The sequence below is a fragment of the Patagioenas fasciata genome, chromosome 17 (assembly GCF_037038585.1).
Source record: "Patagioenas fasciata isolate bPatFas1 chromosome 17, bPatFas1.hap1, whole genome shotgun sequence".
NCBI lineage: Eukaryota > Metazoa > Chordata > Aves > Columbiformes > Columbidae > Patagioenas > Patagioenas fasciata.
Window position 1 is genome coordinate 1,771,759 of NC_092536.1, and position 27,839 is coordinate 1,799,597.

The 27,839-nt window shown below is 41.8% G+C and overlaps 1 protein-coding gene across 2 annotated transcripts in view; it reads right to left on the bottom strand.

The window, feature by feature from the left end:
• ADGRD1 (adhesion G protein-coupled receptor D1) overlaps window positions 1-27,839 on the bottom strand; it is a 118,333-nt gene that overhangs the window by 85,552 nt on the left and 4,942 nt on the right. Inside the window, exons 4-14 of one of the 2 annotated variants that reach the window (XM_065851683.2) lie at window positions 25,905-26,000; window positions 24,488-24,610; window positions 20,825-21,004; window positions 19,384-19,638; window positions 17,911-17,975; window positions 16,991-17,146; window positions 14,744-14,803; window positions 13,823-13,940; window positions 12,888-12,998; window positions 11,879-11,954; window positions 8,793-8,934 (exon numbers count right to left, since the gene is read on the bottom strand). In XM_065851683.2, the coding sequence (XP_065707755.1) occupies window positions 8,793-8,934; window positions 11,879-11,954; window positions 12,888-12,998; window positions 13,823-13,940; window positions 14,744-14,803; window positions 16,991-17,146; window positions 17,911-17,975; window positions 19,384-19,638; window positions 20,825-21,004; window positions 24,488-24,610; window positions 25,905-26,000 (1,382 nt within the window). The remainder of the gene's footprint in view (window positions 1-8,792; window positions 8,935-11,878; window positions 11,955-12,887; window positions 12,999-13,822; window positions 13,941-14,743; window positions 14,804-16,990; window positions 17,147-17,910; window positions 17,976-19,383; window positions 19,639-20,824; window positions 21,005-24,487; window positions 24,611-25,904; window positions 26,001-27,839) is intronic. The other variant, XM_065851684.2, reaches the window with a different exon arrangement.

A 27,839-nucleotide genomic window follows, 5' to 3' on the forward strand; every position in this document is an offset into this window, starting at 1 on the left:
AGTTATTTCTTAAAGTGAATAATCAGGCTTAATAACACATTTATAGGGAGCTTGTTCCCCTCACAGGACCATACAGGACTTTCACCCTGAATGATTTGTGCACAGCATCCCACGTCACCCTCCCAGCCGGCCCCACGCTGCTCTCCTTCCACTGCATTTTAATGCTAAAGAGAAATCTACAGAAGAAAATAAGCCCAAAAAAGTCATCCCTGTTAGACAAACTATCTACATTGAGCTTGGATTTGAGGGTGGGGATGTCATGGTCAGACACAGAGCTGTGCAGGAACGCAGCCCCTTGCGTTTGCGTCTTCACTGCTCCTGCCACTTTGGCTGCAAATTCAGTAATAAACGGGCCTTGAGCATCTCTCTGAACCTCACTCAGTAACAGCTTTGACCCGAGAGATGAGAAGCGAAGTTGGCCTCATGCTGAGCAATGAAGGGAGCGAGCTGACAGCGCTCAGCCAGTTTGCGAGAACTGGGTCCTGGACACTGAATTTCTGCCCATTTATCTCACACTGGCAACTGTTCCCAAGAGCAAAGTAATGCTTCTCTGAAACAGAAATGGTGCTCGTGCTATATTTTCTTCTGCTATAATAAATTATTCCCTGGATGATTTTCTTGCTTCGCCCACATCTCTTTGACCCCCACTAACACTTTGTCTGACTCTTGGCAGGTTTTCAGTGTAAATATTTGTGCTCCTTGGAGGGATGCACATAGAGCCCAACTGCTTTGCCAAGGAGAAGTGCGCGAAGCTGCCACCGCTCCTTGGTGACAGCTCCAGAGGACCCAGCGCTGCGTCCACAGGGCCAAGAAAGGGAACGTCCAGACCCCGGCTCTAAGCATGCTCTGCCATTCACTGGAAAAACGCACTCTAAGAGTCAGGTTTAAGTTCCAACGCTTTGATACGGTGGTCTGAAATGACACATTTTTACTGGCAGCGTTCAGCAGGTTTGCAGTTGTCACATTTTTGCAAAATTTAGCGGTTTTTGGAAGTCCAAAGGCTGTGCAATAATATTTCAGGGGCCGCTATGGCTGAATCTGACACTGTCTTTCCTGGAGATGCCCTCGGTTACCACAAAGTGCCATCATTATATTAACTTATGTGAACTCCTGCTGAGAACCTGCTCCCATTATGATGTTTATCCAGTTTATAACACCATGTTTTCTCCCCAGTTTGAGCAAGAACAAACAAAACCATTGGACTAGAAAACAGATCATCACAACAGCTTCATATATTGAAATCAATGGAAATCAGGACTTTAACACATAAATCTAGGGGAAGAGCTTCGTATGAATCATAACACAACCATTGTCTAGAAAGCAAAACTCAGAAATCAAAGATTAGAATAAAAATTCGATACTCTTCCAGCTCTTTTAATTAGTTGAAGTGCATAATTCATAGTATTACATTGCAAGGCTAACTTTCTTGACAAAGAAAAATGGATCCAGTTCTGAAAGCCTTTAAGTAATACTCCTAAAGGAAGAACGAGCATTTGTCTGCCACATGCAAAAAATTGAGACAAATTTGTATTGGGGGGAGTGGAGGGGAAACAAAAACCAACCAAAACCTCTCACACATCTGAAATTCTGCGACTTGTTGAGGGTAGAATTGTTGTCCCTCATAACGAGTGGAAACCAGTAAGATTTCATCAGTGTAGCTGAATAACTACAAACATCACTCAGGAAAACCAAATTCCCTGGTGTGTCTGGTGCTTCCTCAAATTTATTCTCTTGCTGGCTATTCCAGTTGTATTTGACATCAATTATCACAACAGGAAGCACGGAATGAAAAACACAGACAGCAGCAGCGCTCCTGAAATGATGGCTATTGAAATGGCTTAAAATATTTTTAGGCTAATAAAGTCTATTGTAAAAATTGTTGCCAAAGAGCATCATAATTCACACGCCGCGCAACATGGACCAATCCATTCCTTAAGTGGCATGGGATATTATTTTCCCTTGTAACTTTATATATTAGAAATCTCCTTGAGCATTCAGTTCAGAGATTCTCTACTTTATAGCCACAGAGAGACTATGAAAGGAAGTTGTCCCCTGAGCATGGGTGCATTGCAATAATATGATATCTTATGGAGGCTTTTTGTACCACCCTATAATACAGGGTACAACAAGCTCTCCAATGCACGGAGAAAAGATGCTCTGACACTGGACCCAACCTCTCCCCTTCCTCCTGCTCATCCACAATGCACAGCAGAATCTCCAAAACGTTGGTAATATCAGCAGTTATTACGCCATCACACGGAACAAAGATTTAGTCACACCATACAGGATTAATTAATTTCACAGCTCTTTGATTAGCATGAATGCAAAATAAAGAAGTTGATGACTTGCACTGGACTAAAAGCTGGTGACTAAACATTTTTCACTAGATGATCAACTGTGCATCTGGGGATTAATTCCACCCTAATCCCAACATGAGCCATCAAAGCACATTTCATCAGCCGAACCCCAGAGGTTCTTCCTCCCGTGCACCGTATAGAACAGAAATAAGAGGAGTGGTTTAATTCTAGGATGGGAGAATTACATCTTCCTTCTATCAAAATACTCAGGCTTAGTTAAAGCCTCACATTATCTGGCACAGCCTGTTTTTCAGCAATATGGAGTTTAGTATTAACATTAAGCATACACGGATACATAAATATCAGACTATAAAATGACTAAATTATGATAGATACAGGTAATATAGATACAGATACAGCAAGCCAAAAAAAACAATTAATAGTTGACCAGATTAGACTTGCTCTAACTAAACCCAGTTTTAACCAATACTGGAAATACTAATCTGTTTCTTTCTCTGAAATCAACCAAAAGATTTTTACTAAAAATATCTGTACCTTTGAGACATCACTTTCTGCACTTCTTCCTATTTCATTTACTCATGGGCTCTGCCTGTTTATGATTTTCACATATCTCTCCTTGTTTAGCACTATCAAACACCCAACTTGAGCCAAGCACTTGGCAACAGGCTTGATCCAAATCGCATGAGTAATCCCTGTAAAAATGCTGCTACATTATTCGCTCTCCCTCCTACACCGTGATGCCCCGGTTGTCACACCAAGGGTTTCTCGTGTGAACCCGCCTTGATCTGGAGCTCAGTCTCTACTTTCAGGTGTATATCAGTCATGAAACGACAGCTTGACCAGCTCAAGATGACTGAGATTGATGGCGGGTCCTGCGGAGGAGGAAGGTGAGGAAAGAAAGGAAAACCCCTCCTCAGCAGCCGCACATTTTCTGCTGGAAAAACAAGTTTCTTTTAACATTATTATCAGCTTAATACCATTATCAGCTGTGTTGCAAAGCAGAGGGAATCGAGTTGCAGCGCCTGGTGTAACCAGCACTGGGGAGGGAAAGCGGCTAAACCCGAAATTTGAGCACGCACAGATTTCTCTGAAGTCCGACTCCTCTGCTATTTCCGAGCTAAAATTATCACCGTTTGCTAAGCCAAACTTTTTCATTTGTATTGTGTGAAGTAAATGCAAGCATTGTTCCAGAGCGGGGATGGTACTGTAACAGAGCCCATACTTAGCCACACTGCTGCCCTGTAATTAGCGCGATTTCAGGAGACGCTGGTTTTCTTTAGCAGAAAGGCAAAGGCAGATCCCAGCACTGCTGAGCAGGTGCCTTCATTTTCCATCACCAGTTAAATCCAGCAATTCAGGAGCGTAATAAAAAGGGCAGACTTACAAAATCTGGGCGATTTCTTCTCTACTAATGGTACTAATCACCAGCACCAGAGAATCATCTTTGCCTCTCTCAAGTTGTATAACTGGTTTCTCTCCCTCAACCATCCCCACTTTTCTATTCTGGTTACGAGGAGCCCACTCGGGATGTGCATCATATTCTAGCTCTCCCATTCAGTGGCCCAAGGCAATAATCACAGCATCTTCCAGCAGAAATTGTGCATATTTAAAGGGAGATAAATAATCAATTTGCATTAAGCAGACTTGCGGAGTTTTGCAATTCCTCTTCCTACTAACTATAAATTCATTCCATTCGGAAAGTGCCCACTGCTTTATCACCAGGACAGCAAAGCACAAGACAACTTTTCAGGCCTCTTTGTCACAAATTAAACTCTTTCAGTTCCTCAACCCCCACCCTGAGCTCCCTCGCCCAGGAGCCTCTGATGGGTGTAACCTCCAATATGCAACTTAGAATAAGGGAGGACTGAAAGCTGGGGCCCATGGGACTCAGCAGTTCTGTAATCAAATTGATATTAAATCTGTCTCTTTACAGCCTTGAAAACATACTCTCTCCAAGCATCTGACTCCAGTGAATTTGAAATTCTCAATCAGCAAAACTATTTCTGACCTTTTTTTTTTAAAAAAAAAAAAAGATAATTTAGGCATTTTGAATCTAAATCCAGCCTTTTGCTATTTCAAATGCTCCAGTTTATTTCTGCCACTTCAAACCAGCTTGACCTCATCAAGGGAGGTTTTACAGGATCCACACTCAGTGGGGATCACAGAAGTCAATGAGGTTGGTCAAGCACGACTTCCCCTTGGTGAAGCCATGTTGACTGCCCCTAATGACCCTCTTACCCCTCATATGCCTTGAGATGGCACCAAGGAGAAGATGTTCCATCAGTTTCCCAGGGATGGAGGTGATGCTGACCGGTCTAGAGCTACCCGGGTCCTCCTTCTTGCCCTTTTTGAAGACTGCAGTGACATTTGCTTTCCTCCAGTCCTCAGGCACCTCTCCCGTTTCCCAAGACTTGGCAAAGATGATGGAGAGCGGTCCAGCAATGACCTCAGCCAGCTCCTTCAGCACCCGCGGGTGCATCCCATCCGAACTCATGGATTTATGGATATCCAGATCGCCTAACTGCTCCCTAACCCAGTCCTCATCAACCCAGGCAAACTCCATTGTCCTGCCCTCCTCTGGGGCCTCGGCGGTGCGGGATCCTCAGGACAGCCCCTGGTACACAGAGATCAGGGACTGGTGCTGTGTTACGCTTTTCTGTTTATAATTTCAAACAAAGTTACTAAGATCTGAATGTTGGCTACTTCACCTCTGCAGGAAATTTTAATCATAACATTTAAATATGTATATACTTGTATTAACATTATGCAAAGGAACACTATTTTTTATAGCGGAAACCCTGACAGTTCATTAAATGTAGCACAACCAGCTGGAATTCCTGCAGTAAGACATCACCACATTCAAGGATGCTTTGAGGATGCGGTCACTGATGAGGAACTTAAACAAGAGGAATTAAATTGAACTTAAAAATTAGTTTTACCTCTGGGACAGAGCTCCACATCACTGGACCAGATTTGATCACGTCAAATAGAAACCCTGTAATTTTCTCTTCTCCTGTGACAAACGCCCAATCAAAGGCCAAGTGGGAAGTAGCACAAAATGCCACCATTCTGTAAAACAGGATAACTGTGGAATTCATTTCTGGGTTTATAAGTCAGCAAGATGTTTTCGAAGTTTATTGCTGGGTATGAAGGGGCCCCCAGCTGCTGACGCAGTTACTTGCGAGCGGAAATCTGAACGAGGAAAAGCAGATTGACAACCGCTGATTCCAGGCACCAGTGGTTATTTTCTTTAGGCAAGAGGTAATTTCATAGATACTAAGTGGAAGCTGGCACATAAAAATGACCCACATATCCAAAAAATTAAAGTCAGCAACTAAACTTAAAATTGAAAGCAAACTTTACTTCTATACTTCAAAAAACATCCAACTGCTTGCTGGTGCCCTCACTCCTGCTCCCGTATCCACCTCAAAGGCAAAGGACGCGTTTACAGAGAACTGTAAATTCAGGACAGATAATTGATAACACAAGGCAATAACTGTGCCTCCGAAGGATTAAGTCTGTTCTGACATGGAAATGAAGCCTCCTATGAATTACAGCTTAATACAATGCAATCCTGATTCTCACAACAGCCAATGTTCAATATACTTAATGAAAATCTATATTTTTTGTTAGTGCACCTTTTCAGGCTTTTAGAATGGATTCCCATGAGAAAAGTCCTGGGATGTTTCTGTTAATAACATTAACAATACCGAACTATTGCTGTATTTTTAAGAGATGCTGTATATCATCATAATAACTGTGGGTATTCTAAGGTTGCCCAGGAGCAAGAAAATTAGCTGTAACTATGTTCATTTCCCTTTTGAACTCAATGGATTGTCTGTATTCTTTATAACAAAGATTTAAAGTACAAGCCTTTTTTTTTTTTTTTTTTTGTCTGTTTGTGGTACACCCTAAGAGTCAAAGTTTTAATTGTATCTTATTCGAGTTTTTCTGGCAAAGTCCATCCAGTGAAGGATTACACCTTTGTTCTGCAGATGTGAGCAAAAGACATTGTTTTCCCTCGATCAATATATAAATTAGTCAACACTTAACTCACCATAAAAATAAATTGGCTCCGCATTGATTTGTGTCTCTCATGGTTGTGCTAATATTTGTGTACAAATGGGAACGGGTTCTTCTGTCATCCCATTTTCCTATCAGTAACCATGTTAAACAAACCTCAGGATATTGTGCACTGCTGGCCAGACAAAAGATGATGACCAAGTGCCTTTTAGAGGCAAAAGTCCCATTGCCTCTTTAAAAGCTCAATGGAAATGTTCCCTAACCTTATCTCTGTCTCCCAGAACTGCAAGAGCTACCAGTGCTTTATCATGGGACCAGAGCTGAGAGCGGCTCTGCCCCCCCTGGACTTTCCAAAGGAAAAGCCCAGATGAGCAATTAACTCATTTTCACTCAAACCAGCATACCTTGTTCTTTTTCACTTGTTCTTATCCCACTTTGCTCTGTTAAACTGAGCGCATTATGTGGAGCAAACAGGCAGCTATAAGAATGAGACTGGTATCCACTTCAAATGTTTCTCCCATTACTACAACAAGCAAACAGTATTTTAATGGATGAAACAGGATTCTAAGCCACATTTTATGCTCTTGGTTTAGTCATTATATTCAAGCATAAACTTACATAAATAGCTTTGCTGTTATTCTTCAAAATAAAGTACCTACTTTAAAACTGTGATCTTGCAGCCAGCATCTTTGACTTTTTAAATCCTACTTTTAGAGCAGGGAGGATATTGAACTAAATGACAGAGAGTGGAATAATACATGGTGTGATAGAAAGGACCTGTGCTGGTTTCAGAGGGTGGACAGCACTAAGCTGTTAATACAACGGTGTAAGTTTCCCTGTTTCCTACAAGGACGGTAAAAGTAACATTTAAATAAATAAACACACGCACCACAAACCACACTACACAGAGACCCCAAACACTGAAAACAAGTCACCCCTGAGCAGCCGTCAGCAGGATGAGCAACACCTGAACATTCCCACAGGTGGAAAATGGAAATGACCATAGGAATAGTGTAGTAGATAATAGCTGGCTGCCTGAGAAGATATTGCCAGTTCTGGGAGAGAAAAACCTACTCTCCCAACACACAATATACAGCACAAAATGCTCTACCTGGAGCCCGCAGGTCCCACACAACCTGTGTCTGTTATATATAGGATGTTCAACAGACATGTTCATACCATGTAGTTGTGGATTCCACTGACTAAACCAGACACATGTAAAATTTGGATCCGTATACCACAATCCTGGTGATCTTCACCACTAAAATCAACAGGCGTAAAGAGAAAACAGCCAGGTTTGTCTGACAGCCTGCTAGTAAACCATCAGACACGAGCAGGAGGAGGGACCCGAATAAATGAAGCAAAGTATATGATATAAATGATCTACACAAAACACAGTCTTCACTTCACAAGTGCCTCTAAGAGGCAACTGGGGACATTCAGGAGAGTCCTTAGCTTGAAAAACTGTCAGCAAAACAACACTTTTCATTTCTATGCCTTAGGCTCTTTCAACGTATTTGTTTTCTGTAGCCTACTCCATTTTTATCAGAAGCCCCAAAGGAAGAAGATAAAATGGCTTGGAAACAGCTGTTGAGAAAAAAATAAATGATAAAATATTCAGAAGAATATGGGAGATGTTTTCTAGGAAACATTTAAGAATTGCAGTCTTTCTTTCCCATTTCCACTCGATGCTGTCAGTGGGTCACAGATGCTGCCCCACGCCAGCACCTCCGGGTTTGAACTCAGCTCTTCTCCATTCCACCGACAAGACAAAGAGAGATGCCTTCACCAAACAAAACCCGGTATTTTTTGCAGTTTCCTGCTGGAATACGCTAATTTGGTGAAACTGGAATGTCTTACCAAAATTGATCGGTTTGAATAAATCTTCAGGTTTCCTCAGATGGTCCTGTTTCTTGTTTCTCAGACCCAGAACGCTCTGCTCTCTGGAGAGGACAGTTCACACTACAGTGATCTGAACCTGCTCCACTGCTACCCCGGAGATGCTCTGCCCATATTGTATCTGCCCTTAATGCGTTATTTCTCTCCATTTATTCATGAGAACATTCAAAACACGTCAATTATATCAATGTGGATTGAGACCAAACACACAAAAAATAAGTGAATTCTTGTTTCTGACAGCTTTAAGGAGAAAGCAGCAATCCATACCGGCCTATTGCAGACTGCACAAACACAGCCATAAATAATACATACGGAAAGGCCTGAAGCTATGTTGTCACTTCACCTTGTTCAACACGTGCACTAATCAGCCTTCTTGCAGCGATGGAAACAGAAATCATTGAAGGGTAGTGATTGGAAAAATATAGTATTGCAGTTACAAATGCCACCTGCTCCTACAAATTCCCACAAAAATTAGAAGAGAAATATGACAAAGCGGTGAAGTTCTGGACAGCCCTAACAACGGCCCCAACTGGTAGTGTCCGTTTCACTTACCAGTCTGTGGGTGAGCTGGATGGTGATCAGGGGAGATCCTGAGAGGTTGTGAGACAGCCTGGGTAGAGGTTCCACCTTGATGGAGATAAGGAAACTGGTCGCTGAGATCATGTAACCTTTGTGGGCAGCAGCTTCAGCAATCCTGGGAGAGAAACAAATACATGAAGGAAGTAGAACAACAAAAACTATTTAGTTCATCCACAACAGGAACACAGGACCTGCTTTTCCAATTCAAATCAACTGATTTCTGTAGGGGAGCAAGATCTGGCCCCAAAAGATCCTATAGGACTACAAGCAACAGCTGCAAACTATAGGGAACAGCTTTGGGCATTGGGAGATAATAAGCGTCGTTCATTCTGCTCCTTTCGCAAAGGTTTACACCTGACTGAAAGTGCTTTAGATAATCAGAGAAAATAAAACAAAGTGATCTAAAAACAGCCTAACAAAGCAAAGGAACCTGAACGAGGAGCAAACTTGCAGGGATTTCGGGCTATCTAGTCAAACATGCATATCAGTGTGTAAGACACATATATGATGCATATAAACATCTATGTAGGACTATATTTAGAAGTAATTTATAGCTTTATTTTGAAAAAAAAATTGATTATCTCCACTTAGGTTTGTTAAGAGGGTGAGTCAGATCACAACACACAGAGCTGAACCCAACTAAACATCTCATTAGCCCAGGTAATACTTTTTTTCCTCAGCTGAATTATTTTTGCAGTACATAACAACCCTTTTATTTCTGCTCTCAGCTCAAACTTATGACTCTGACATTTTCACACATTCAGGAGTAACTCAGATCCATTTGGCTGTACCGTAACGTTTTGCACTATCGGTAACAGACTGTGCAGGATTCAGTGGGATTCCTACAGCTTTACACAGACTTTACGAGCAGGAGCAGAACTGGGCTCAAAACCTTTTTTCGGTTTGATTTTTGTTTTGTAAAGAATCAAAAGAGACTCCCCTGAGAAGCTGCTATTTATGCAGGCTGAAAATAGAATCCATCTGCCTGCGCAGCACAAAAGCTCCAAGAGGTTTGGTTTGAGCTTTCCACCGCAAAAGGAAAAATGAAAGCTGCCCTTAAGAAGCAAATAGACAGGCTTCAAATTACAGGTGCTCAAGTAGCACAGGGCTACAAAGAACATAAAAGAAAGTCTTTAAAACAAACTACTCTGGGAAAGCCTTGTTATTGCACTGAAATATAAGCTGCAAAGTTAAAATAGCACAGCACAAAAAATGAAAACCAAGCAGAAGAGAAGTGCAGACTTGTTTTCAGGAGAGTTTTTTTGAATACCTGGGGTCTGATTCCACAGAGGAAAATTGCTAAGCTGGCATTCCCTGCGTGACTGGGATTTTAGGTGCTGTTTTAGACCAACCTGGATCTAGAATTTTATAGACATGGTTCTGTAGTGCATGACGTACTGCAGACAGTTCAAGTGGGTTGGATCAATTATGGAAATCACAGAATCACACGATGTTAGGGGTTGGAAGGGACCTCAAAAGCTCATCCTGGTCTCACCAGGGCAGAGTAGAGGGGCAGGAGAACCTCTCTGACCTGCTGATCAACCCCTTCTAACCCACCCCAGGTACCATTGGCTTCCTGGCCACAAGGGCCCAGTGCTGGCTCATGGTCACCCTGCTGGCCCCAGGACCCCCAGGTCCCTTTCCCCTACGCTGCTCTCTAATAGGTCAAATCTCTGAGGTGTTTGTTCTCCAGTGTCTTTGTGCTTCTCTTTAACGTCACCATAGGGCCACATCCTTCCTTCTCCAGAGTTGTACGAGTACATTCATACAGCTCACTGCAACAGGAAAGGGTCTCCAGGTTGTTGTATTCCACGACATCCAGAGAATGTGCACAAAGGTGATATAACTGTTTAATTTTGCTATATCAGAGCCCCAGGAGCTCGATGGCAAGGCATTAGAATATAGTGTTTGGATATGCAGCATCCTTAACCATATTGTGTTTGCTAAACTTTGACTGAAGTCAAGACCATATTAATTCTTTTCCTCTCTTAAAGAAGTTGAGCTTTTCATCTTAATAAATTGCACTGATCCTCCTGCTTGAAAAACATAAGCAGTCATAAATTATTGCCTCTATTTCTCCGTGTCAGTAAGGAATAACACACACTAATGACATGGCTCCTTTACAGCCAGCTGCTAAGTGCCCTTTTTTTGGGAGCACACAGGATAAACAGCAGCACGGCTTGCTACTCGATTTAAAAATGCCATTTAGCAATAGCTGTGTGATTATCTCGGTGTGATTATTGTGATCCCAAGCTAGGATTCTTTCCCCTGAAGTTCACCAATGAGTTCCCATGGTCGCGACCTCCCTTGTAACCGTATAGAAAGAACGGGAACCCCTGTCGAGATGCCGCATCTTTCCTCCTGCTGTCAAACAGCACAGCGAAAAGTCACAGGTTGGAAAAGATGAAGAGAAAGTTTAAACCAATCTAAGTACCCCAGTGAAGATCAAATACATGAAGTCATACTAGCTTAAAAGGAAAGTGTAATGATTTACATGAACGGCATTGCAAAATTCCCCTGGGAACTGTATTTCCGAGAGGTATACAGCTCTGCATTTACTTTATCTTATCTGCTAATGATTTCATTGATGCAGCGCGTAAAACAAAAGGTCTTTAAAGCATTGCCTGGTCTCCTGTTATAAAGTTACCTTTACAGGTTTCTAGGATTAGGATTCAGATTTTATCTAAAGAGGGATGTGATGTTTTCTTACTTGTTTCATTTAAGTGCAAGCTTTATCTTTATATATGTCAGGAGAAAAGATGTAATTTCATTTTATGAGACAGATTAAAATTATGACATTCTAATACCAGATCTGATGAATGCAAGGAGAAGACAAAAAAAGACAAACACGTCGCTCCGTGAATCTATTTTACCAAAGCATAAAACATCTAATGTAAGCTTTAATCTCTCTCTAGTTAATGACTACATGTCTTCAATATTGCAGAATCAGGGTTATGGCTCGTAATTTATTTACAGTTGATAATGACACGACTGTTGTAAAGGTGTATCACTAAGGTAATAAACATGCTGTTACAGCATGAGAAGTCTGAGATACTTACTTTGTATCCATAGGGTTGATACTATGAAAGAAATAATGCATGTTATGGTAAAGCAGGCCGACGATGGTGATCCAAGCTGCAAAAAGGGAACAGGGGTCATTCCTCAGAACAGTGTACACGGGAGATGCTTCTCTCCTAGACCTGGAATGCCATGGTAATTAGGAGCCTGGACTTGTGTCAACTTCCATGTCTTTGGTTTAGCAGAATTCTGACTATTCTTTTAAGTGAAGAAGTACGAACATCTCACAGCACAGGAGATAGATATCAACATAAACTAGAAGGATGCCTGCCCTGCGCAGCTGTACTTCCAAAATAAGTTGTTAAAGTAATCAGTTGACAATTATAAATCCCCACACATAGCACCAGAAAGGGTTGCACGACACCCCAGAGTCAACCTCTCAATGTCTTCGCAGGGATCTCAAGGCTACTTCACCACCATCATTAACCGCAGGTTATGGAGCTCAAACATGGTGCCCATCTTCACACTGGTTGTCCCTTTGCTTTTGAGATTATTAAAATTTAGCATAGATATGGATTTCTGAGCTCTGTGGGTTTTTGCCTTGTCTGTAGTTTAAATCCTGTTTCTGTAGCTGCTGTTGCTTTAACCTGCCATTTTATACTTTAATTTCATTTAAAAAATTAAGTGGAAGGAATAAGTAAGACCGGGTCTGACATCCTGGAATTTCTTGAAATAACTCATACAGGTTATTAAAAATAATTTATGAAATTACAGCTGCTCTGGTGTAAAAAGATGTCAAAATTAAATGGCTTCAGTCTCTGTGGCCCGGCTGTATTTTTCAAGATTAATTCAAGTAGTATGAAAATCCTACCACATCAATCATTCATTAGTGTGACAGGGCAACTGCTGCCTCTTTACAGTCAGCATTCTCAAGAGCAATCAAATTGGTTACTTGGAAAAAGAAAGCAAACCAAAACCTGTTCTCGAGCAAAATCATTCTTAGATACCCTGTTGACATGACTCTGCTCTTCCCTTTACATTTTTCCTTACCTTTTTCATGAAAAGCTTCACTGGGAATGGAAATATAACTGTGTCCTTGAGATGGAAATCGATAATGGGACAAATTCAGAGTCTGAGGATGCATTTTGACCAAGCTGTAATCTGTGCGATAACCCAAACAAAAATACAATAAAATCAATAGCCTCTACAACCAACTTGGCTATTTGAGTAGACCGCCCTAATAGCTACGGCACGTCTCGAACATAAAACACCAGATGTTGGCAGAAAATATAGTAAATTCCCCAAGTATAAAATTGCCTTTTATATCTGACTCTGTACACGTACTGTTAATATCCCATGGATCACTTCACCCACACTCCAATACTGAGCTCACCAGGGCAGGCAGAGCAGATTGATACCGCTCTTCCACTGCCATTGAAGGCATTAGCACAGCAGTGGCCAAAGAGTACGTGCAGTAATTAACGGTAGTGGTGAGTGCTCGTGTTCTTTGCCCCCTCACACGGGTCTCAACAAGGCAGAGCAGATAAATTACCTTCGCTACCTGTGGCACCCAGAGACACAGATGAAATTACAGTTCTAGGATGCTAAACAGCAAGAAAATGTGGTTCTCCTAAAAGGTCAGAACAATTCCTATTATTTACAATTTATTGCAAAAACCTTGCAAAATTAAGGTTTTGCAGCATCCAGACATCGGCAGCTTTGAAGTGCTGCAAAAGAGCTCTAAACCCTTCAACTGCTTGTTAGTATAACTAGATTCATTTCCTAGAATTCAGATTCTAAATCTCTCCCCAAATAACCTCAAGGAAGTTCAAGTGAAGTCAGAGCTGATTACCCGGACTACCCGCAGTCACCTTTCTACATCTGAAACACGTTTCCTCCTTCGTGTGGGCAAAGGAGGGGCTGCAAGCACAGAGACATTGAGGACATGCAGACAGTCCAGAGAGAACATGTCTGCTAAATCGTACCTGCCACAGATGACATGCCCTCCACGGTCAAAGGCAATGAGTTTTCGTCCAGGTTGCGTGTCATATGAGCCATCACGCTGTCAATAGTTTGAATTAAACTTCCAAATACATGAGTGCTCTGGAGGAAGAAAAAAAAGAGAAAGCTCTACAACCAAAGAAATCGCAGATAGCAGCCCAAAATGCCAACATGCCACGTTAAATTCCTGTGTGAATCATCACTCAGCCATCCAAAGGCAAATTGTGACTGTCGCCACAACCTTTTCCGCATGTAGTAGATAAAACGTTACACAAATTGATGCCACCCAGAGCCTGACCTTATGAAATACTGTGTTTTATAGAATGTCTCCAAGTGACCATGTGCCCCCGTCAGCCTTTGACAGTCATTTATACTCAGCATTCAGCAGAATGAGGCCAAGAACTGAGCAGATTATTTTGACAGCATGGAAAGAGTGGTATCAGATTGCTTGTGGAACGTGAGACACTACAGTCTGGCCTTCTTTCATCTTTATTAAAATGGGCCCCAGTATAAAGCTACTTTTGAAGTGTTTATATGTCAATCTACAAAGCAAATACAAGCTTTTAATTATAAAAGTTCAGTGCTAAAAAAGGAGTGATTAAACTCTTCATTGACAATATCTATTATTTTATAATAAATACACCTTTGTTTCATTCATCCTGAAATACACAGAAACAGTGGTATATAAAGTTTTCTTGGTTTAACCCCCAAAGACACATTCAAAGAGAAAATGACAACTGTTTTGCTTGCGGGTCTTTACTGAAAATATGAAAGTGACAGATGAAAAAAGAGAAGCCATACTGGCAAAAAGTGCCAACAGGAATAACAGAGACAGCAGTTTCATTACTACCCATGTGAAATTATGCAACCAGAGTAACCTACACATCTAAGCCCGTTTGCCTTACCTCCGGTACATCGATCCAGTTGAGCAATAACAGAAAGTCTTCAATAACTTTTAAAAATGCCTAAAAGATAAATAAAACTATATTATTGGATTGGTTATTAATCAGCTACATCTCCTGATAAGGATCCAAGGCTGGGATTTTCCTAGATTCAGTTTAAGACCACAAGCCCATTCTAATTCAAGTCATGGACTCATCTCCACCTGCCAGCACCTTCCTCATGTTCTTTCTGGTGACATCTTAAAGTAATAGTTTATTAAAAGTAACACCTCTGTGAAACTCCCAAAGTGCAAACATTGCACCAGAGCTGAGGTACCAACACTGGAACTAAGACTACAGTGACCTTATTTTCCCATTTTATCTCAACTCGTATGCCATTAATATCTCTTTGAGTCTTAAATGACCAGATACTTCAACGGCACTAGATGAATATCTGGGTGCCATCACTTGTACAATTTGCTGTCTGTTTAATGGCTGCACATAGAGGTTGTTTTTGAGGGCAAGATCTATCACGGTGGGCACTGTTCACATTCAGCAAGCATCTCTTTCCAGCATCACTCCCGAATTACCCCAAAAAGGATGTGTTAGGCCACTGAAAAGGGAGGCAAAGCAGGAGTGCTGGAGCCACTGAGCAGAGCAGCATTACGACAGAGAACAAGTCCCATTTGTCAGAAGCAATGCAACACAAACATGTGTCAGTAATCTGAAAGTTTATTGCATTATCATTTAAATCAAATTTTCTTGTCCTGTGAGGCATATGACAATCAGGACAGAGATAACTTCACAGCAAACAGCACGCGTGCTCAGTGCCTGTCTATAGGGAATTAACTGCAGACAATACAAAGCCCAGCCATCAATCAGCCAAATGACAGCGGCAGTGTGGATGAGCAGGACTCTCTCGCATTTACCTCCCAAAATAGCTTCACTAAAGATAATCATGTCCTGCATTTCTGTCTGCAAATCACTTTCATGGCACACAAAGCAGCATCATATTGCACGAGTGAGCAGAAAAATGGCAACTGAAATGATGTGGGAAGCAGGTACAATATCTGACAGGATGATGTTCCTTTTTCAATTTATAACCCACAATATTTTCAGCAAAACAAAGGAAACGAAGTATTAGAGCTTTTCAGAAGGGTTTTTGCTACATATTAAACTGTGACCCATGAAATCCAAGCTCCACAGTTTGCAAATGCTAAGCTTTTAACAGAAACTGTCAATTGCTGTCCCCGTCGTTTTCAGAAGCATTTATTTATATTCTTTGTCTGAGTAAATAATCCTCGTCACCCTGGTATTACCTGCGGGCTTAGAGGAACAATCACCAGGGAGGCCAGGGCTGATCACTGTAATAACAGCTTTCCAGCCTGCTGAAATCAGGGAATTAGACGCCCATGGTTTTACAGAAGGCGGACTTTATGTCAGCAGAATATGACCACCCGTCCTCAGCCCAGACTGCAGGAAACACCTTGTTTCTGATCTTATTTTTTTCTGCGTTGTGGATTAGCTTAAAAATACATTAGTTAATTAAGCTTTGGACCTGATCTTTCCACGAACCAGTTTCAGTGGGGATTTGTGATCTGTCTGCGCTCCCGCCGCCGCAAACCGCTGCAGGAATAACGCACAGCCCTGCGGAAGAGAAGGCGGAGGAGACGCGCAACTCGCACCGCAGGAGCAATAAATGCCAGCGGGAGGTTGGGCAGCCAGGGAACTGAGGACTTTAACCCTCTAGCGCAGGTGTGAATCTCAGAGATAACACGGGACAAGTTGAGCCTGGGGCAGGTCCCCGGTCCAGCCCCAACCGCAGCTCTACCGGACCCCGCTCTGGTTGCTCCCAGCTCACACTTGGCTCCATTTGCTGCTGTCACTGACCACGGTGTCTTTACATCCCGCTCCTGACACACAACTGTCCAGTCTGCTGTATTTTGGATCAGCTGGGCCATGCAGACAGATGCTGTTTGTTTTTCCAGAATTATATGTTCTTTATCGAATACACTTACAGCTGACAAGAAAAGAAATTTTCTACTCCTCTGTTTCCTGCTCAAATAAATAATGATTTATGACGTGTGGCCACGATTCCAGACATTTACAATTTATACATTAAATAATGCCCCCAAGAACTAAAGGGACCCTTAAACTATTTTCTCCGCTTGAAGCTCACGTTCTGCTTCTTCCTAAAATAGCTCCTGCTTTTTTCACGTGTATGTTTTGCACTCGAGGTCCCAGCTTGCGGAGGAGCTGTGGGACACCCACCTCGGTGAGGCTGAGCGCCGTGCTTTCCGACAGGGATTTGTTGGGCAGGCTGAGGGACACGTTCTCCAGGTAGCCCAGCATGACGTGTGGGGAGTGGAACTTCCCTCGCTCCTCGGTCAGGTTGGCGATGATGGGCCGGTAGGCGTTCGTGGAGACCTACGGGACACACACATCACAAATCACTCCAAGCACCAGCCGTTATCTATTGGGAGTTTGAGGCATAGCGGATACGGTTGCACACGAGGCCACATGAGCCAAGGGGAAAGGAAAACACGCAAATAGAGCATAAGCAATAAACAGGCACAGCTGTGGGTTTTCATGAGCTATCCAGCTCCTCTTGGCCGTGGTCTCCTGAAAGTGCTCATGAACACAAAGGAAAGGAGCAGAACATTAACACTGCAGGGACCTGCTCCACTGCATTTTCACTGTCCTGCTAATTGCGTGCGGGCTGGTTACAGCTAATTGTATGTATTCCCCTTATGACAACTTAATTTCATTTAAATCTTTTTCATTCAGCATTTACTGAAGAGACAAAAACTAATTTTATTATTGTAGTGGGATTTTTTTTTTTCTAATTTTGAAGGAAATAAGAGGAAAAATCAGCAAAATGTTTTTGAATGACCTACATCTCCAAAGTTCATTGAGATATTTCAGAAGTTTCTGAAGTTTTTTCCCCTTTTTTTTTTAAATATAGAGAATATTATTTTTATTTCCCAATGAATCCCCTTTATCTGTCCTACATAACAGTTCTGTGGTGCTCCCCCCGTCCCATAGCAGCTCAAGGTTCTCCTCATCGGAAAGTGTTTATAATTGGGGCACTAAAACAAGCACCACTAAAGAGAATGGTGAGGTGTGGAGGGTCTGTAGCTGATCTGTACACCAATTCTGCCATTGCAGAGGAGCCAGGAGGAGTTTCCTACCGCAGGGCTCGTGGTGCTCGTCATCACAGACCATGGGAGCGTCGACGAAAGCAAAACTTGCACACCTGGGGAAATAAAGGAGAGTGTTAACAAATCTGATATTCCTACTGCAGGTTGAACCTCTTTTAACTGGAAGTCAGATATTTGCTGTGCTGCGCATTTATCTTCAGTGCTGTGGCTAAACAGGCTTGTTTAAAGCATTTCATTTACTGAGTCATCAATTTTATTCGTCATTTTAATATAGATAAGCCTTGCCATTTAGCCTAAGTCTTAGACACTTAAAATGAATCCTTTGTTTGCAAACAGGAAATCTCACGTGTTATATCTGAAAAAAGGACGACTGTACATTAAAACACCATCATCCCTCTTCCTTCTCTGGCTCTTCTCCTGACATCTGTGCACTCTCTCAGTTTTTGAAGACTTTCATAGGAATCATTGTTTAAAATAAAAACATTTTAAAATAAATAACCTGGGCACAATTGCAATGATTTGTGTGCCAAAGCAAATCGACTGCTTCATTATATACCAGATGCAGGGCTTTCTTTTTCAGTGATGTCAGTTCTACATGAACTAGTTTATATTTTCTTGGTTGATAAAGTATATTTTGTGTATATTTGATTGCTGTAATCAAAGCTGGAAGTCACAAACATTCTCACCTCCAGGCATGCATTGCAAATTCTGTTATTCAAATGGTTTCTGTTGTGAAAATGGTTCCTGTGGGTTTTAAGGCACAAGAGCGATGGGTGTAACTGCTTGAGCTCCCAATAACAGAGGAAGAGCAAGAAAAGCAGAGAAACTGCCAGCAAAGCCAAATGTTCCCGATGCCCCAGAGCTTTATTCTGAGATGGATGTTTCCTAATTGCTGCTCACACACAAGCACTTAATAGAAACAGCCTTTCTTGTACTGGAAAGTTTATTGCACAGATCCACAGAACAACTAACAGGATTTACCAGCCAGTCTCCTAAGTCTTTGTTCTAATCTTGATTCTTTGTCTCCTCTATTACATTTCAAGTGATATCTTTGGGGGATTTCAGATCACAAGCAAACATGAGTTAATAAGTCTTTATCATTCCAGGAAGTGGAGAGATAACCATTATTACCCACAGCTGCTGGAATACACTGAGTGACCTGGCTCCAGGTTACACAGAGTGCAAGTCAGAAATCCAGAGTCAGACCTTAATACTGGTCTGCCTCAAGCCTAATTATTGCTCCTCTTCTCTTGATCCTGGGGGATCTGACAATGGCCAGATACTTCAGGTCTTGATAATTTTTAATGACATTTTTAAGGAGCTAGAACCCAGGGTAAGAAGACTGCCCATCCAAAGACAGCTGAGCACCCCAGTGACATTCATGTCTGATTTTTCCTGCCTCTAAAAATCACATGCAATAGCTGAAAGGCATACAATGAATGAAATCCTACACACTGAGCATCTTTCCAGAGGATGAATGATGCCAGCCGTGCAGGTACTCACCGATAGCAGCGGTAAAGTACTGCTCGATCTCATTGGGGGTGAGGGCCCGTTCCCATATGATGAATTCATCAAACGCCCCATTCACGTAGCGCTTGGTTTGATCCCCCTCAGTCCCCGTCAGCAGATTTGCACTGGGGTCTCCGTAATCATAGAAAACCTTCCCATCTGGATCAGTGGTGTTCAGGGTCCCATTGACGTAGACTTTCAGTCCTTCTCTCGATTTCCAAGTAAAGAGAATATGAGTCCAATAAGGACCTGCAAAACATTAGAAGCCACAGCAAAATCCATGAATCAATTCCATTTAGAGTCTTTCCTGTTCAGTAGGTTTTTGCTGACTTGTGCAATGTTATAGAGCTGTGTAGGAAGTGCTTGGAGTGAATTATAGAATGCTGATGTCATGTATATTAATCTATGTACCCATAGGGAAGCCCATACCTTGGCAGAATGCCTGTTAGCTTTTGTCTGAACTTTTACTTGGGTTCACTGCAGTTTCATAAATTACACTTGCTAAGTATTATTGGCCAGGATTTGAAGTCTCTTCAATACTGTCTCAAACCCCAGTTCAGCAAGAGCTGCACAAAGGCTGCAAGAACCGGAGAACAAGCAAAATAGACTCATTAAAAAGTTGACACCATTTCTTAGTTGTAACTAAGAGGCTGAAAACACAATATTATTTTTTGCTTGGACTGGATAACCCACAAAATGTGTGAATTATTCTTACCATTTAGCAGCTTTTCTCTTAGAATAAGATTTCTAAACTGATTTATTAAGCTTTATAAAACTCTGCTACTACAAGGTGAGAACATACTACTTTGCCAATGTATAGCAGTCAAATCGAGGCAAGAAAAGATTTAGTGATTTATTAGAATTACTAAAAGACCTGAATTTGTTCCAGTCACTAGGTAACACTGCACCCCACAACACGCAGTTCAGACAGACGCAGTAAGATAGGCGATACACCAAAATGTTTATTAACACTATGCCATGGCACACAAAACTTGACGCCCAACAGATAACAAAATGACCAAAGCACTAAGCACCCAGTTAGATAGTTACCAAATAAAGTCTTAATTTAGGATGCAGTAGAGGACAGCACATGTGTCCAGTGTCAGAATATACTGAGAACTGTCAGCAATTAGCCTGCGTTCGTTTCCATCTAAGCACTCAATCCATTGATGTCAATAAGAATTCCACTTCAGAAAAAACTCCAAGTTGTGTCCGAGGACTGTTACTGAATGGCAGATGTTCTATAACACTCCATCACTGTTTTTTCAGTCCATACTTTATATCTCTCTCCCCACATCAGGAGGACTCTTGAGCACAGAGCTCTGTATCCATTTGTATAGATCCGCATCTCTTTCCTCAAGTCATGCTCTCACCCTACACCTCTCTGCAAGAGTAAAGGAAAAGACCAAGAAATTAAAAATGTGATAAACTTTACCTGGGGGACTAAAGCTTGCTTTCCACTTCATCATCGCGTTTCCACGGGTGTAAAATTCCACCGAGCCTTCTCCTTCATTTGAGCAGATTTTGAAGCCACTGGAGATGACTTGTCCGCCAGAGGCAGGGAGGAACTTGGCCTGCTGGTCTTGAGTCTTCCAGAAAAAGGAAAACGTTACTCCTGATGAAAGCAAGGGAAAGGAGCCTTGAATGACAAAACCAAGGGTCATTAAAAACGCCCAACACTACAGAATACAGAGAGTGGAAATGCTTTTAAGACTGATCATCTGCTAGCATAGAAAGGACATCATTTTAAAATCAACAATGCTCCAACAGTTTAAAACCCAATCAGCGTCTCTTAGCTTCACGTCACATGCGCATACCCAGTATGTAATTATTGCTTCCTAAGTAGCTTCTACCAGTTAAAACAAAGTTCTTTGGGCACCAGAAGTAACAAAGTCATCTTTTCTTACAGAGTTCTGCTTCCGTTCCCTCTGCCGTGTCTCTGCAGTCTGCTCACCCTCCTGTGATCTTTGCTTATTTCAAAAGACAAGTTGCTGTCTTTTCTCGGTGTGCTCCACCGGCACCTCCGTCCTTTTCTGACGTTCCCCAAGCACCAGCAGAGCCAGGCAGAGGACGGTGACCGCTCGGAGCTCCCGCCAGCGCCGCTGCGCCAGCCAGGAGCAGCCGCTGCTAATGACATGTTCATTCTTCCAAGCATGTTGTTATGTGTGTTTGCACACTCCAGTGCTCCAATAATTGCTGAAAACAATGAACCAATGTAAAAAGATGATAGGGACAGATGCAGGGTCACAGTAAAAATTCTGAGGTCCTCACCTACACAAAAATCAAAGAATTCTTCCCAAAATGCAAGTCCAGTCTTCCAAGTACACGTGATTAACTTTGTCCACAAATAATCCTGTTAAATTCTCAGCAAATTTTAGTATTATGCTGCAAAACTGAAGAACTCTTTGAGTTGAACATTACTGAAGAAGTACGATTTCTGTAAGACAACTTGTCTCTTCAGTGACGGTTACCTGGAAAGGCTTGACTGAAACACAAGGAGCAAATCAAGCCTCCTTGCACTCCAGGAGTTCACAGCGGCTCTGCTGTAGAGGTTCTGCAGTCAATTGCAATTACAAAGGAAACGGCTCAACTAAACAGCTCCTAGAAACGTTAGTCTCAGAATTCATAGTACAAAGCACTAACGATAAAAACCGAGTTCAAGCAAGTCAAGAAGAAGCTTATGCAGTAAAGAAATAGGAGGTTTTGCCACAAAGAACCATAATGAATTAAGTTGGCAGCAGCTCTGAAGATGACCCAGTCTAAACTGCCTGCTCAAAGCTGGGCTTATTTCAGAGCTAGATCTGCTTGCTCATGGCTCAGCTGAGATTCCAGTGTCACCACAGGAGCCCGTTGTGCAGCCTCCACTCACACTGCAAAGAAACATTTTTCCTTGCATCTAAACAGCATTGCTTGTGTTTCAATGAGCCTGCATTGCCCGTCACATTTTCATTGTGCGTCTCCGAGATTGTCCAGCTCCATCTGTTTCTATAACCACCCATCAGGTAGTTGAGGGAAGTCCTTAGCATCCCCTTTTTGTCACAGTGGAAGGAAAAGCCTCAGCCTTCCCTCCCGTGTCACAGAATCCCAGAGTGTCAGGGGTTGAAGGGCCCTGGAAAGCTCAACCAGTGCAATCCCCCCATGGAGCAGGAACACCCAGCTGAGGTTCCACAGGAAGGGGTCCAGGCGGGTTTGAATGTCTGCAGAGAAGGAGACTCCACAACCTCCCTGGGCAGCCTGGGCCAGGCTCTGACACCCTCACTGGGAAGAAGTTTCTTCTCATATTTAAGTGGAACCTCTTGTGTTCCAGTTTGCACCCATTTCCCCTTGTCCTACCATTGGTTGTCACCAAGAAGAGCCTGGCTCCATCCTCCTGACACTCACCCTTTATATATCTGTAAACATGAATGAGGTCCCCCCTCAGTCTCCTCTTCTCCAGCTCCAGAGCCCCAGCTCCCTCAGCCTTTCCTCGCATGGGAGATGCTCCACTCCCTTCAGCATCTTGGTGGCTGCGCTGGACTCTCTCCAGCAGTTCCCTGTCCTTCTGGAGCTGAGGGGCCACAACTGGACACAATATTCCAGGTGTGGTCTCCCCAGGGCAGAGTAGAGGGGCAGGAGAACCTCTCTGACCTACTGACCACCCCCTTCTAACCCACCCCAGGTACCATTGGCTTCCTGGCCACAAGGGTCCAGTGCTGGCTCATGCTCACCCTGCTGCCCCCAGTACCCCCAGGTCCCTTTCCCCTGCACTGCTCTCTAATGGGTTGTTCCCCAACTTACACTGGTGTCATCCCAGCCTGAGCCATCACTGGACTCACTGTGGCTTCTCAGCATCTCTTGTGTGTCAGGGGACAGAAAGGGGACACGGTACTTCAGATACACTCTGCTGAGCACTGAAGAGAGGGGATTATCCTTTCCCTTCACCTCCTGACCGTGCGCTTCTGACACGTAGTCAAAATATCCATCCGGATGACTTTAATTAGCGGTTCGGCCGCACAGGCTCGGTGAACTCTGCCAATTTGCTACCAGAGAATCCAGCACAAGTCAATGTGCATTTCTTGTTAACACCATTTTTTTTTTAAACGTTTCATAATTTTATGATTAAAGATAGAAAAGCCTCAGCTCACTACTGTCAGAAATATTCTACCCCCCACCCTACTCTCTGAAATGTATATTTTTTAATATTACACACATTCTTTTTGTCCCATTAAATTAGCAAAAAAAGTTAAAATTTAAATCATTGCAGAATAGATAATTTAGCTATGTAAATATCTTTCTGTCTAACTGATCTTTCTGTTTATCCTCATGACAGCACCCATCAATTCACAAGATCTACAGACCGTTCCCTAACTGCTTTATCCATGATAAACTAACCACCACGGAGATGCTAATCAATTATCATTGGCCTCCTAGAAATCAATTAGTATATGAACATCATCCATCTCAATTTGCTAGAACTTGATGGATGTGTGTTTGGAGCTATAAATGCTGTGAACTCCCACCTGAAAGGTTTGAGGTCTGTTCTAAGCACGTTGCAATACTTTAGTTGGCAGATAAGCCCAGTTCGTATTCCCGCTGAAGGGGCCACCAAGCCCAACCATCTTCCCCTATTACTGATGGTTATTTGCTTTCACCTGCTACAGTGATTCAGTATTTACTGTTTATATGATTTCTTCTTTTCACATTTTATCGTCTGAACATTTCAGTGGTTTATGTTTTCAAAGTTCTTGTTTGTGAGATACTGCGAGTGCTCTGGTACCATAAAAATCATTTATTCTGATTATTATGTTATACTATAGATGTAGAAATAATACAACTTCAGGAGGATATTTTTTCCCAGTGGTATGAAAAAATATGAAAGATACAATACGTATCAGAAAATCTGCCCACAGTAGGATACTCTATAACTTTTTAATACTCTCAGGTTACATCCATGTACCATCTGCTTTCAGCAATCAACACTCCATTGTTTGCAAAGTCAATGAAGAATAACGTCAAGCTAGAATTTTTGATGGTTTATTCCAATGAGGAAGGAAATGATCATTAAATTACATAGTTTGACAGCAAAAAGAAGCCAATAGTAATTAATGAATTTACTAACCTTCAGGTCCACAAACTTCTGGATTACTAATGCAAGAGTTTTGGTAGCTTCCGAAGAAGAGAAAGGTAACGCCTTTCTTTTCAGTGACGTAAATTCCTTTGTTCACCATTCCTTCTACAATATCTAAAGGGAAAGCAAAATGTTGTTTAAGATTTAGATAAACCCAAACTTCTTGGAAACAGGTTTTTAACAGCCCCCTACACCTCACATGCTTATCTTGCCCTAACTAGAGCTTTGCTTTGGTTTGGTGGTGGGGTCAGTTTTTAGTTCATGCCAAATCTCAATACAAATGTCACAGTTTTCAGGTATCCCCCCTCCCTTTAAGAAATCATCAAGTTCTGCCTCTAATCCACAGATAAAATTTAATTTCTTTTAAAAATTTGAATGTGTATTACGGGGTGAAGCAAACACTTCTAAGTTCTTCTCAAATCGCTTGAATTCTAAATTAATCTAGCCAGAATAAATCCCGTAAGGTAATGCACTTGTGTTTCCACAGCGTTTCCTTTGCCGTTGATGTGACTCTCTTTAATGTTCATATTGAATATATATTATGGGAGAACTGTGAAAATTGTCTATAAAGCAAATAAGTGGGGATTGAGAGTAATTAGGGTCATTTGAAGTTCATTATTAATACAGCCCACATTTGCCAGCATACTTTTACTGTTGGAGTAGAAAAATAGTGGGTTTAATATTCTATATCAAGTTCCTAGGGTCAGAGCAGTGCGGATGATGCTCCCACCATTTCCATCTTCCTCCTCGGGTCAGCTTTTCCAACATCTAGATGTGAGTTAATACCTAAATGTAAAGCGGACAAGAGGTCCTATTTCAATTGCACCTTCATAAGTATAAATCCTAGCGATGCCACTTAAATGACTTGAAGCTGATCCTGGTGTAGATGTCAGTAGTTCCTAATCTGTCAGGTTTCTGCCTGGAGAGTTGTCATTTTCTGTTCTTCCTTTTATTTCCCGGTGTGGTGATGTAAAGAATAATAATAAAAAAATCATCAAAAGGACACAACTCCGCAGATTGTTGCTTGCCTTTTTCTTTAACGTGTTAAACAGAGATGGCATAATTGACAAGATCTTACTTGCAGGCTTCGCAAATTTGCTTTTATTTGTCTTTTTTAATGTGTCCTTTAAAAATTACTATGAAATGGTGAAAAACAGATGCCTTCTATTTCCTTTTAACCTCAAAAGAAAAGAAAAAGCTCAACCTATTTGTTCTTATACATTCCTCTGAAATGTCATCTCTCTGTTTCTTTTGAGCTCTCTCTATATATATTTTAGGGTTTGGAGAAGCACTGGGACCCATCCTCCCATGGGCCGCTTGAACCGAAACAGCGTTAACTTGGAATCCAATGTTACAAGAACCAGCCAAGCTTGACAAATGCAGAGCAAAAAAAGACATAAATCCTCACCTACAGTTGCAGAGAAGTTAGAGTAGGCAGAGTCATTGGTATATACAAAGGTAGAGTTATGGGAAGGAAGCACAGTGAAGTTGTGGATTCTTAGAGCTGGGTGGAACAACAAAAGAAAACAAGCGAATGAGCAAAACTATGATTAAACAATCAGTAATGAAATGACCAGTTCATATCTCTCAACACAGCACACATCACACAAATTAACACACAAGCACCGCTCCCAAGGACTCGTGTGCATATGAACACTGCACTCTCTAACTATAGCAGTGAAGCAAATCCAGTATTCCGAAAGTTTAGGGATTGCCTAAAAAAAGAGACAACAATGCAGAGACCAACAAGATCTCAGCCAACACCCAACAGGAGGTGCAGAGATAGCGCCAGGCTCCCTCAGTTATACCCGGTGAACAGATTGGAGGGAATGGGCACAATTTAAAACACAAGAAATTCCATCTAAATATAAGAAAAAAAACCCTGACTTTTTATCTGATTTTATTCTCTAGTATTTTTTTATTTCGATAATTTAACAGTATCTTGTGCACTGTCGTTATTTACCGTGGGCAGGCAAATCGAGCTTGATGGAAAGCCCATGAAAATAAATAGAGAAAGATTGATCTGGGATTTAGCCCGACTGAGCTCACAGAAGGGAGAGGTAAATGCTCTTAAAAAATAGAAAACACCTGCATACACAAAAGCCTCAGGAGAAAAAATGTATGAAAAATGGGTGGTCAGCTAAAAAGCCTGAACATGGTCACACGTTTGTTTGTTTGCTGTATTTCAAGTTGATTGTGTCCCTGCTGTGATAACCAACACATTAATTTGCTGACACTCTCGCAACACAAACACCTTGAGAGATACAAATCTGGCTTCACACACAATGGTTTCAACAATGAAATGGATTAACATGACGGACAGGTGATGGTGCTTCAAGGATTTAAGAGGGAAAACACGGAATGAAAATAATTGCATGATATGATGAGTGGAAAAAGGCTCTGGCAATAAACAGAAGAGTTGTGTAATCAGAATGGTATCAAAAACAAGCAAATTGTCACCTGCATTAGATTACAACAACGAAAATGTTTATATCAAAGTCAGATAACAGATACATAAAACTTCAGCTGGAGGCAGTTGAAATAATATGTGTATTATAACACACAATATAAGCAGCTCAGAAGAATTTGAACTATGCACTACAACATTAAGGAAATAATTCAAATTGCCAGAATTGCACTGCAGGGAGAAAGGCTTTTGGATACTGGCATCCTTGGCAAATCATAGCAGGACAAAGTCCTCCAAACGTTTTTCAGCAAAGTCATGCAGCTGGCTCATTTATAAAGATATTTAACACAGCGTCATTCTAGGAGTCAAAGGAGGTTGCTCATGCGAGCCAGTCCCATTCCTGCAAACGACGGCTTGGAGGGCCAGGAATTTGATATATTCTGCTTCATCTCTTCCAAGGTACTACTGAAAAGATTTCTGAACTTTGAGATAATGTAATTTAACATAATTTGAAAAACAATCTAACGCCAGCTGTCATTTTCCCAGGAGCTATATTTTATATATCACTTTCAAAGTGACCCCGTTGTAACACGGGCGCCAAAGCAGCACTAGATATGGAGTGTTCTGCTCTTCTTGAAACTATATGGAGTCCAATGTGAGAAACTGACTTTAACAGTGTGAGAGAATTCATGTTAACTTGTTGTAAGCCAAATTATGAATCTATTGAAGCCAATGGGCATGCTGCCATCAGCCTCTAATGGGAGCAGAGTGTTGCACAGATTTATTTCTGGTCAGTCCATTTCATTCCTTTAAGAAACTTTGTGGAAAAGATGGGTCGAAGTTTAAGCTTAAAATACTTGAACACCTCTGGAATGAAAGGGTTTAGATATTTATGGATCTTCTGCCCACTTAGGAGCAGAGTGATGTTGCCATTTT